This window comes from Pholis gunnellus (genome assembly GCF_910591455.1).
Source record: "Pholis gunnellus genome assembly, chromosome: 14".
NCBI classification, from domain to species: Eukaryota; Metazoa; Chordata; class Actinopteri; order Perciformes; family Pholidae; genus Pholis; species Pholis gunnellus.
In genome coordinates this window covers 14,744,480-14,756,443 of record NC_136541.1, presented here as the reverse complement: position 1 = coordinate 14,756,443, position 11,964 = coordinate 14,744,480, and the positions used below count along the sequence as shown (strand labels likewise).

At 41.5% G+C, this 11,964-nt stretch overlaps 1 protein-coding gene across 1 annotated transcript; it reads right to left on the bottom strand.

The window, feature by feature from the left end:
• Window positions 1–3,466: 3,466 nt before the first annotated feature.
• camk2n2a (calcium/calmodulin-dependent protein kinase II inhibitor 2a) lies at window positions 3,467–6,392 on the bottom strand. Its single transcript, XM_079173345.1, has 2 exons — window positions 5,951–6,392; window positions 3,467–5,315 (listed from the first exon to the last, which is right to left on the bottom strand). Exons 1-2 carry the CDS (start codon window positions 6,117–6,119, stop codon window positions 5,245–5,247), a joined length of 240 nt encoding a protein of 79 aa, XP_079029471.1. The 5' UTR covers window positions 6,120–6,392; the 3' UTR covers window positions 3,467–5,244.
• Window positions 6,393–11,964: the final 5,572 nt, after the last annotated feature.

Below are 11,964 nucleotides of genomic sequence, written 5' to 3'. Positions count from 1 at the left end.
TGGAAGATGAAACAAAGGTGCATTCTCTTAGTGCATGTGAGTGCATGTGAGTGTGCCCCAATGACGAGCTCAAGGCCACAGCTCTTCACTGCGCTCATACAGCAGCTACAGACAATAACAGCATCTCGAAGCGTGGCACCCACCCTCCTGTTCCCCCTCAGGTAAACACTGTTGCCTCTGTCAGCTTTTTTTTCCTATTGTTCTCATTGTTCCTGCCGTTAGCTCCGTTAGCTGCAAGACAGGCACCACGCCGGCACCCTTCAGAGGCAATACAAATGCTCCCAATCTTAGCACCTTTTAAGGATCTTTCCCATCAAAAAATATTTTGTAATTCCTTTATTGCAGTTTAAATCCATGAAATTAAGAGCACGCTATAACTCACTGCCTATGAAGCAAGTTGCTACAGACCAGCATAGACGAGATGGAGGGAATCACCAGCTATCCTGAAACCAGTCTGCATTGAGGACTTGGAGAAAGAACTGCCACTGCTTTAAACAGAACTGTATATCTGCCCATCTCTCTTGGGGCAGCATAATAGCATCATATATTGTATGGCAGTCTTATGTAACTGGAGGAGGAATATTAATGGATGTCCGCTCAGGATGGGGCGAAAGTGGAATCAGATCAAAGCTCTTTGTTCTCACTGCACACGCTCAGTTTGACCCTAGAGCTGAGAGTTGCTTTGAGCCGTGTGTGTGTGTTCATGTATGTCAGAGATAACAGTGCGATGGCACTTAACATGTACAGCTGTCTGCCATAGCTTTCTCTGCGTTTTGCACACAAACCTCCATATGTCTGTCATGCTTGTATTTCTATCCAGTCTCTCTATGTGGCTACACAGTGACTGTCCACTGGGGAGGCATCTACAGCATATCTGTGTTGACCCCAGTATGGCCTGCGCTCCCAGCCCGTCTGCCAGGTCAGGACACAGGAGCCTCAAAGACCTCGGGTTATATCTATAGCTCCAGCTCACAGTCAACTGACCTCCGACCCTGAGAGTTGCAAAATAATGACCTAATTTGCGTGTCAACAGAGGGCAGTAGCTCATTAGTTGTTGCCTGGGATGTTCAAGTCAGACATCCTGCAAATGTATTTAAAGGATAATTCTGGAGCATTTTATCTTTGAATTATTGTCAACAAATTGGTCTCAATAAAAGGTCTGTAACCAAAGCGGAATAGGTTTCCTATAGCTCTAATTACAGTGAACTAGCATAGCAGTGTGAACGCAGAACTGCATTCTTGAGCATTCTTGGGACATGGAGCTTGATGGCACAGAGGCAGTTTGGGTACACAGACAATACTTGTTTGTAGGATTAATTCATTGCTGTTTTTGATCTCTTCCGGGCATTGTTATGCCTCTCAAAGTCGTGGCCAGATACATTTTCATGTTGTCCGTCCGTTCCATTCTGGTGAACACAATATTCCAGGAATGCTTGGAGGGAATTTCTTGAAATTTGGCACAAACTTGAATGATTTGATTAGATTCTGGTGGTCAATGTTCAAGGTGTCTGTGACCTCACAAAACATGTTATTGGCCATAACTCATAATAATAAGAATGCATATGCTAATTATTTTACAGTTTCACACAAATGACTAATAGGATAAAATGATGAAGTGATGACATTTTGTAACTTGACTGGTTAGTGGAGGCATACAACCGTGGGGTGGTTCTAGTTATAATTCTAGTTTTATACTTAAAAGATAAAAGAACACCAGTGTTATCCTTTAAGCCTATTGTCTGGACATATTTTACATTGAGAATATTCTGTAGGATTTGTTTAAACTAAAACGCATAACACTGAAGGGAGAGCAATGCTGCAGCATATTGGCAGAAGGACTTGATTGATTTGTTTTTAAAGTCACATGTTCACAGTCACACTTGTGATAGGAGAGAGGCATGGAGCAGAGCTGATACAATTCAATATCTGCCCAAATGTGTCAGTCCGGTTCCGGCCTTCCAGGGCCGCCCATTACTGTGAAAAGTGTAATTGTCCATGACCGTAGACAGACACACACACACACACACTCACACAAACACGACATCCACAACAACAACCTGATCGATAGCACTATGTGTTCATTCAGTGCAGTGCTCATGTCATCAGGACAGTCAATAATCTCTCTGATGGGAATTTGGTTGGCTACATTGATGACGCTTTGTTGATGTTCTGTTATTAGAGTGAAGTGCCCGAGAGGATTAGTATTAAAGCATTGCTGTCAGAACATGTAGCTTTTTATAGAGCCGTCCTGATACTGTACATTTTCTTTTCAAATATTTGTTGTCATATCTGCAGCATGATTTTCAGGAAAATTAAATTGTGGGATTACCAGGAAAATAATTTCTATTGAGTTATCGATGCTGTGCAGGTTTGTGTACCGCAGGTGGAAAAGGGGGAATATCAACTGACACAATTTCCTGGCTGACACCGTTGGCAAACAGTGTAGTACGATATTCGAGAGTACACCTTTTCTTCCACCTGAGATCTGTTGGTGTAATTAGTTATTCCCTGCCATGGTACTTGTACCTCAGGGGCTGCTTTAGCAGATTCCAGGGTGTTCTTGGAACGATTGTGAAGTCACTCAGCTAATATGTAAAAGAAAATTGAGATTTGACAAAACAAAAACATAAAAAGATACATCCACATGTGTGTTTCAGAGAAAATAGGATAACAAAGTACTGTGATGCTGATCTTTATATATTGTCACAGAGACCAATAAGTACAGTTTGTGCTGCATAGTTAGTGGGTTTTCCACCGACCTGAATCAGTTTATACCTTCATACCATCTTTTTACAATTGAGCATATGTGGAAACTAGCAAGCAAAAAGCAATAAATGTTTGAAATTTCCAGTTTCTGCCATTGTGTGTGGGTCGGTTGACAATAGATGTTAACACTGTAATAAACCACAGAACGTGTGCATGGTCGTTTGTTCTTGGTGTACCAACCGAAGCCAGTGTTTACAGCCCTGTTATAGCCTTTGTGTGAGAGCTACTGGATGAGGACGCTGCACATGTCGACTTTAAAAGATGATCATGTGGCCAGTTGTGGACCCCCAGGGGTCTGTGGTTTAATGAATTCACTAGTGTAGGCCGGCACAGAGCTGTTTAACAGCTTAACAGATGGATCACTGTTCCTTCCCTGCTCTTTAATTAAGGATCAGTATTTAATGTTACTGAAGTCATACTGACCCCAAAGGCTACAACAAAATGAGATGATGCTTTTTGAAGCTGAAACTACATGTATGCTGTTTATTAGCAAGAGTTTATTTATCTTTATTTTTAAAATTGTCAGTGTGCTGTGCTGAGGGGATATGTTCTGCGTTGTTTTTTCCCTCTTGACTTTTATTCACAGAACAAGCCCAGACCACTCTGATGTTGGTCCTATTGGGTTTCAGCTTCCGTTGAATGGCATAGTAAAATGTTTTGGGACAAAAGCCATACCAAAGAATCACATTTACATGTTCTTTCACCATTTATTAGTTCACCAAATACAGTGAAAATGGCATCATAATATACAATGACTCATTCTTAGAATGTCATGACATTTGTGTTGCTTTTTTGCTTCATAAAACAATGTTTCATTATTGAAAATATTAAGGTTTCATGCACGACAAACCATATCCAGTTTCTTTAAAATAATGGTACAAAATAATCAAAATTAAAAAACAAAAACTGTAATGTCCAAAATCGGTCAAATAACAACGTTATTTGAGGATACTCGTAAACAGTGCAATATACTCTAAAACTGCCATTTTCTAACAAATTCATCAACGAAGCTCAAGTCACAGTATACGATTTCTTAATAATAGTTTAACATTGATGTGTGCAAAAACCCCAGACACATTCAGTTAGTCTTTAAAAAACGCCCGACCTGTGATATAGAATGAGACCAGTCCACCAAAATCTTCGCTTCGCCTCCATGAAGCCTAGTCTCATTCTGTATATCCTCTCTGAAGTAGAAATATTTTTGTTGATGAATTGTAAGACGATAGACTAGCATATAATTTAAATAACAAATATTTAGATATAAAAATACAAATATGACTTTTGTTAAAAAGAAGCGTGCCAGGGTAAGAGTAGTGGCACCTACATTGGCACCGGAGTGAAAGTTCATGCAAATAGATGGAGAAAAAACATATAGAAGACGAAAGACGAATATTTGCAAACTTAAAATACCCAAATTATGGAAAGCATAATTTTTTTTCCCATCAATTTCATGACTTTTGTTTACTACATTTACTATATTCTCCACATCTGTGCTGGCCTCTGTAGATATCGGAGCAGTTGAAAATACCAAAAAAAAAAAAAAGAAAATAGAGGAAAAAAAGATATGTGCAGGTGTAAATCAGCTACATGAAGGTGCCAAGCCGCACCTTTAACCACTGATGGGTAATGCAAGAAGAAGAAGAAGAAGAAGAAGAAGAAGAATGTAGCCTGTGGTTCAGGTTTATTCTGTGGCCTAATGCTCTTTTAAAGGCCAAGAGCAAACAGGGCTTCTACTACAGAAAATATTAACATTGCACCATCCTCGAATATATGTTTTTACATACAATGGGTCTCCTCTATTTAGCAGGCTGAGAGTTTGGTTGGTCTGCTTTTGAAAAGCGATAGCAGCAACAGGAATGCATTGGACCAGTGCTGAAAGGACAGCTCCCTTGAATGCACCGCCGCTGACCGAATCAACAAAGCAAAGCCTAAAGGAGAGGGGGGGGGGGGGGGGGACGTCGTCTGAGAGCTTAGCCTACCTACTGTACTGTACAACTTATTGAAATAGGGCTGGGATTTAGCATCAGCCTCCAGTTGCAGTATTTTGTTGCTTACAGCGCTGTTGGAGAGGAAAAAGAGATGGTCGTGAAGTAATGACAAGTTCATCCATCATTAAAGTCAGCAGAGGTTGAGCGGTGTCCGCCATCTCAACATCTTGCTGCGCAGCAGTAGTTCAAATCGGGATTCGCTTGGAGAATTGCCAGCAATCCCATGATAAATCTTGGTCTTTTCCAGAGTCTCTCTCCCTATCGCTTTCTCTTTCTTCACCGCTTTCTTCAACATTTCTCTTCCTCAAGCCTTCTCCATTTGCCCCCTCCCCGTCTTTGCTTTTTTTCCTCTCTCCGTTGCCTTTCGTCAGTCACACCATCCTCGCTTCGTGCCGTCGTTTTTTCCTCCTGCAATCCTCGAACATGCACAGCCGACAAGTGCTTCAAATCGGTGATCAAAATTAAAAAGTCTGTAAGGCATCGCTCACGTTTAAACGCCGGGTGAAGACTTGTCTGTCATCCCCTTCAGGACCTCGTCTATTCGGTCGTCCTCGATGACCACTGTTGGGAGAAAAGAGGAGAGGACGGTTATAGAGAGCATGGAGGGAAAAATAAATAATGACATTTCTATAATATCCCATTCAATAGTGAGTTCGTTGTGTTTCATTGTAAGGTCGGTGGATTCTTATTTAGGGCCTATAGTGGAGGGGACATGGCGCACTAAATAACCAAAGCAAGGAGAGAAAACGTGATTGCAGGTGAATTAATTAATTAATTAACTAAAGCACTATTGCAAATCCCCGACCTCGAGTACGCGCACTTGGTCAAAACAAGTCATTCCCGATAATGGCGACGAGCCAGGCGTTAAACAATAGGTATAACCTATTGTTTTGAGCACAGCATGGGGTGTGTCCTTACTTGACGATCACGTCTCGTGCATGTAGGTAAACAGTTTGAATGCGGTCGGCAACCACACACATGCGTAAGTATTTAGCCTGAAGTGAATTTTCAAATATCGAAACTGAGTTTAATATACAACACTATATTAATTAAAATAAATTATGTGAATTGCAATATCACAAAGAACTCACGGTACGTCCCAAAATAACTTGCCCGTTTTTCGATGACATAAATAATTCTGTCCATGCATCAGTTATAGACAACATGCCTCAATCCTTTGTTTAACCATCCTTTACCTCGCTTGGCTCTGCCGATCTGTCCAAGCTTTGGGGGTCTTTTCGCCTGCGACCCAGCGAAAAAGGCGCTCGTGTCCTGCAGTCCGCAGCTATAGGACATCTGGTTGACCTCGCTATCTGCCCCATAGCCGTTCATTTTCCCCTCGTTGTATGGCAGCACCTCGGACATTGTGGCACGACGGAGAAGGATCACCAGCGTAAATACAGAAGTAGACAAAAGTCTGTCCTCGGCGACGTTATCAATAAAGCCGTAGATTCCCCTTTTTACGTGCAAGCTGCAGCGGTTGTTATTTTTCTCCTGCTCGGATCCTTACTGAGTGTAACTCGGTGTGGATGGTTTGAGGTTCGGTTGTTGTGGTGGTCTCTTTGTGGTCTCTGGATGTGTTGCAGCTGCAGGGAGAGACGGCGCGCGAGTGAGTGAGAGAGGGAGAGCTGTGTTCGCCTGTGTTGCTGGCTGATGTCTGGTGAGGGAAGTGGGAGATCCCGGGATCATAAAGGAAACCCAGGCAGAACGGTGAAGTCATCCATCCGGGTTTGAAGCGCGCGCGTGTTTTGTGTGCATTTGTGTGCGCGCTCGTGCGTGTGCGTGTGTACGGCAGGGGACCCCGAGCGGTGGAGGAGCAAGAGGGACATCAGCAGGCGAGAGATGCAATTGCACAAGTGAAGGACCCTCACTGAGGCAGGTTTGAGGCTCGGAGACGTCGGCTTTTCTTTAGGATATCTGATCATTACATAGACACGTATTGTGTGTCTCTTCAAATGAATAGATACATTAGCATTACATGTAGCATATAATAGCCCCATTAAAGGGTATATTTCACTCCACACAATATAATAAAAGTGTATTAAGGTTTAAAGGAAACTTCATAATGGATGATTACTTCCTTCTCTGTGCTTCTTAGAGCATGAAGTAGAGCATGAGTCATAACAATTATCATGTACTTACCTCAGCATTTCTTTATTTGATGTCACTTTATACTTCTACATTACTACATTTCTGAATATTTTACTTTTTACCCACTTATCTGACAGCTGTAGTTTTATACTAAATATTGAAAATACTGTAAACAATATAATGCTTTGAGAAGTGTTTGGATTCCTCGATACTTGTGTTTTCACGGCATTACTTCAGTAAAATGTTTAATGTGGGACTTTGTGTTTCAACAATAGACTCTAACATAAGATAGATCTATACATTCTGATCATCTGTTGTATATAAAAAGAAGCATGACAAATAAACATGATGACATTTTATACATTATAGACTTTCTACTAGAAATGGACACAATAAAAAATGTAAAAAGAAAGACAGAATTATATAATATGATCCCGGTTATGTGTCAGCATCGAATATGTGAACGGCTCTCTTCAGCACCATGGACAGAGCCAGTGTAATTTATACAGTAGCTGCATTTGAAATTACGTCATTCTTCCTTGCCTTCTTTTTGTTGCAGTCTGTGTTACAGCATCCGTCCTTGTAGCATATGGTGTCTCATAAAAACTGAAATAATGAGCTGACAGAAAGCCTATTTCTGGAGCAAACCTGTTTAACAACTCGGGCCAGCTGACCCATCTATAAACATGTTATAACCTTTCCATCGAAGCAGTGTGCTCCTCTGTTTTAGCAGCCAGTCTGCATAGCGGACCGGTGAAAGTGACCAGCTGACACTCTTTGAGATCAGTGTTGTTGGAAAGGCTCTTGGATCTCCTACGGGGGGATAAGATGTGTGGCGACTACAGAGTCAAAGCAAAGCCTGCTGGCTTGCCTCCCACGGAAACATGGCCCATATAACCCCTTGTAAAACCCGTTACTGATATGAGTGCCGAGAGCATTTATGTTAACCACCAGTTTAGAAAACATTGGCTGCATGTTCTGTTTGGAGACATGTTCAACCCAAAACATCTATTTTCAGGCATTACAAAAAGCAGTCACAGAACTAATTATATTCATCCAATTCCGTTTTGTTCCCCCTCATGGATCCACACTCAATGTATAAGGCTATATAGTGCATCAGAGATCATAAATCTGCCAATCTATCTAAATGTAATTCCCCAGGGGTTTGACTCACAAAGCTCCTCCTGCCCAATAAACTGCAGCCTCCTGCTGTCACAAGCAGAGCAGTTGATTCATGCACTCATTTCACACAATGTCATCAGTCGGCGACCTGCTGCCCCACATGGCACCAGGTGCAGATTCATGTTCATTATCTAGGGAAAAACATGTGTTATACCAACTGGAAGCCCTTTCTTTCATACCTCCTCCCCTAATAAAGCACCGCCTCGAACATAATGTTGAACCCATGCGCGCTTAAGTGCAACGACTCCTCCTTTGGCCTGCCTCTGTTTAGTTCAATTGATCTTTCTCAGTCCACATGCTGTGATATCTCCTCCTCTGTCCCCTTCTTTCTCTTTCTCCATCTCTGCCTCTTTAGCAGACAGCATTCTGGCTCACTCAATCAATCCCGTCATCTCTGATAGGGGCACCCACCCTTAAGAAATATGTGTGTGTGTGCGTGTGTGTGTGTGTGTGTGTGTGTGTGTGTGTGTGTGTGTGTGTGTGTGCTCTTGAAACACTGCCGCCAATTATAAATGAATCACTATGCTGAGTCACTCACTCTCCACATCTCTCCCCTCGAGCAGACCATGGCGCTGCTGAACTTACACACTCACACACACACACACACACAGACACACACACACACACACACACTGTAAATACGCACTATGTTCCTCCTTGAGGCACACTAGCTGAGGAAAAAACCCAATAACAAGCAGTGAGCTAAGAGCCCGGATCAATTCCCTGCGTATCTCTTAGGATTTGTCTGTGTGTGTGTTTATGTGCAGGTGTATATTTTAGAAAAACAAAAAAATGCAAGTGAGAGGACAAAGAGAAAGAGGAGAGGCACACAACATCTGCATTCATGGACCAAATAAAAGTATCATGTATGTCTGCTTTCCTTGTCATGAAGATTAATGCTGTTTGTTCTTAAGCATGAAATCCTTCAATAGATTGTGGGAACAGGGACAGAGCTCCTGCTTTGGATCAGTTAACACACAGCTGAGATAGATGTGCTCACAGCTGTAGCCTGCAGCATGCTGAAGCATCACCGAGACCTCCCACACCTCCGTCACAGAGAGAACTAAGCAGAGATCGAAGGTGAATGTTTTATTTTGTTGGTGACGTCCTAACAACTAAGGACTAAAACAGTTGTTAACATTTTCAAGAATTGATTTTATGTTGAGAGAAAATGGCGTTTAATCATATATTCACTAAATTGGACATCATGCATCACTGGCTATATTTCAACTACACTTAATAGGCTGCTATTACTGCAACTTTGTTGTACTTGAAAATACATAATCTGCTGTACATTTGTTTGGGCTGTAAATCAATTGATTTGTGTAGAATGCAACTTGCAGGTTTTGTAACAAAACTATATTTTTCTGTAATTATTATTAGTTATTAGGCTCAGAATTCAGGAACCAAGTTAGACATGTATGCAGTGCATTGAACATTGAGCTATTAGCCGAGAAATTGTTAAAACACGGGAACACACCTGTTTAACAGAATATACATTATTTTACAGTTTACTCAGAATTATTTCTTCAGTTGAAAACTAAAACGCATGCTTTTCACTGAGTGGACTTGTGAAAAACTTGTGCATTTGGCTGCTTAAAAGCCAGACATTTTTCTCAGGAGTTGGTGGAGAACAAACAAGTGAAAAGCACAGTGAATATAGGACTTACTGTCACGATTAGGCTTTGCCGTGTGTGTGTCTGTCTGTCTGTCTGTCTGTCTGTCTGTCTGTCTGTCTGTCTGTCTGTCTGTCTGTCTGTCTGTCTGTGTGTGTCTGTGTGTAGCTCCACACCCTCCACACTCTACCTGCCAGCCACTCCCTCCTCATCAGCCTAACTCCCGTCACCTATTCACGCACCTTCCTCTGATCAAGCCACTATATAGATCCCTGCCTCTCAGACACACTTTGCCAGATCATTGCCATGTCAACCCACCCGTTTGGCTCGTCCTTTTCCCGGTTGCCCAGTCTGCCTGCCCTGTATTGTCCTGCCGGATTTCCACCCTCGTCTCTCATCTCGTCCTTGGTTTCCCTGCTGTTTTCCATGTAAGATTCCTGTCGTGTCTTGACTCATTAAAACCCGTTTCACACTACATCTGGCTATGTCTGCATTTGAGTCCTCCACCACACCCTGTGACACTTACATTCATTAAGTACATTACAATACATTAGTCATTTAGCTTTTATCCAAAGCGACTTACAATAAGTGTATTCAACATGTGTATTCAACATAGGTATTCAAGAGAACTACTAGTCATCAGAAATCATAAGTGCGTCTCCTTTTTGAATAAACAAGCATCTAAGTAGCCAGAAATATGTCTCTGAATACATGTTAGTGGTGCTCCGTGTCCGTTTTGGATGTGTGTCCCAGGTTGGAAACCACTGCTGTAGCAGTATACTGTAGCCTTGCAGTTTGGGTTGTATCAGCTCAGGTTTTGAGATATCCTCCTCTGAAATTTCTGCTCCCAACTCAATGTAGGTGAATAAAATTGTGTTTATTGACATAAAAAGATGAACAGCAACATCCCTTTGCTGATATAATGTCCCACTTGTTAATGTCTTAATAATCCACGAACCTCACTTTCACTGAAATTACTTTCACCTAAGGAAATCGTCCCAATGAAAATTATTGACAGTATGTTATATGTATTAGAGTAAATTGTAATGCTGTGGACACCACAATCAACTCTCCATCCACCCCCATTGTACTGTGATGGCAGAAGAAAATATAGAGAAGGCTTTCCTAAAACCTAAAATGTGCATGGCTACCAGTAGAAATAAATGAAAAAATGTACCTTTTTCCAATTGTGGGGATCTTTGTCCAGTATTGATGTACTAAGAACTGGGGTTTGGGTGAATGAGCTTTGTGAAAACGGTGCACTCCGCTCAAACTCAAGGGCCAAATAGAAAAATCTTTAAAACTGACCAGTGTATATTTCCCTATAGGATAGAATCCCTCTCTTCCTTTCCTCAGGGAAGGAGCACTTGGTTTGTTTATGAGAGAAGAAGCACTGCAGTCACACTACTGTCACAAAGTAGGTCACTTATCCCACGTTTCACTGCATGCCCAAAGCAGATGGGTGACAGCGGTAATTGGCATCAGGGACTATAGCACGCTGTGATGGCTCTCTCTCCTGAGATACCGCATCTCTACCTTTCCTCCTGCTGTCTGTTGAGTGTCTGCTAATGCCAAAGTCAAAAAAGACCCCTCCACCCCACCGCTCCCTGTCAGGAGCACAAGTACATAAGGTCATGGTGTGTCAGGATTTATCAAAACTTTTTCTTCAGATCCGGAACTAGCTATGCCTTTTTTCTTTTTACACTGTTTGTTGAATACAGCATTCATCTCCACCTGCTATAGTTTTGCTGGGCTATTTCTGGATGCAAGAATTCAACAAACAAAAGAAATCGTATTAAATAAATCAATACCACAAAAATGAATCCCATTGATGATACTATTGCAGGAGTCCACGATGGAAATAAGTCTTGGACTTTGTTGTGTTATCCCCGACAATTTCTTATGCACTTGTATTTTAACTACTGTATTTGGAGTTTAATTTAATTAACTTAAATAAATGGTTCTATCTGAATACATAATTATAAACAATACTTAATAGTCTGCAGCAATGCTAGCAGCTCTGTGAGGCTGTAGCCTACTTAAGCATATAACTTATCAATTCTATCAGCTAAATGTAGTTTGCTAACACTCATAATGACATGGTAAACATGTTTAGCAGGTATGTTTACCATGCTCACCACTTTAGCATGTTAGCATGGTAAAATGAACACAGTGCAGCTGAGGCTGAGAGGAAAGTCATTCATTTAGCTTGTATTTGAAAATAAATAATATCAAAGTTTTGGACAAATTACAATTTTGACTTGATGATGGCACCAGTTAAAAAGTGAATGTGTGCATCAAATATTATTGCAATCCATACC

What these genes read in the sequence shown, in the direction of transcription:
- camk2n2a (XM_079173345.1), bottom strand. Translation starts at nt 6,119, where the DNA reads ATGTCCGAGGTGCTGCCATACAACGAGGGGAAAATGAACGGCTATGGG. An exon ending in GATCGGCAGAGCCAAGCGAG is followed by an intron (nt 5,316 to 5,950) that starts GTAAAGGATGGT and finishes TTCTCCCAACAG; the next exon opens with TGGTCATCGAGGACGACCGA.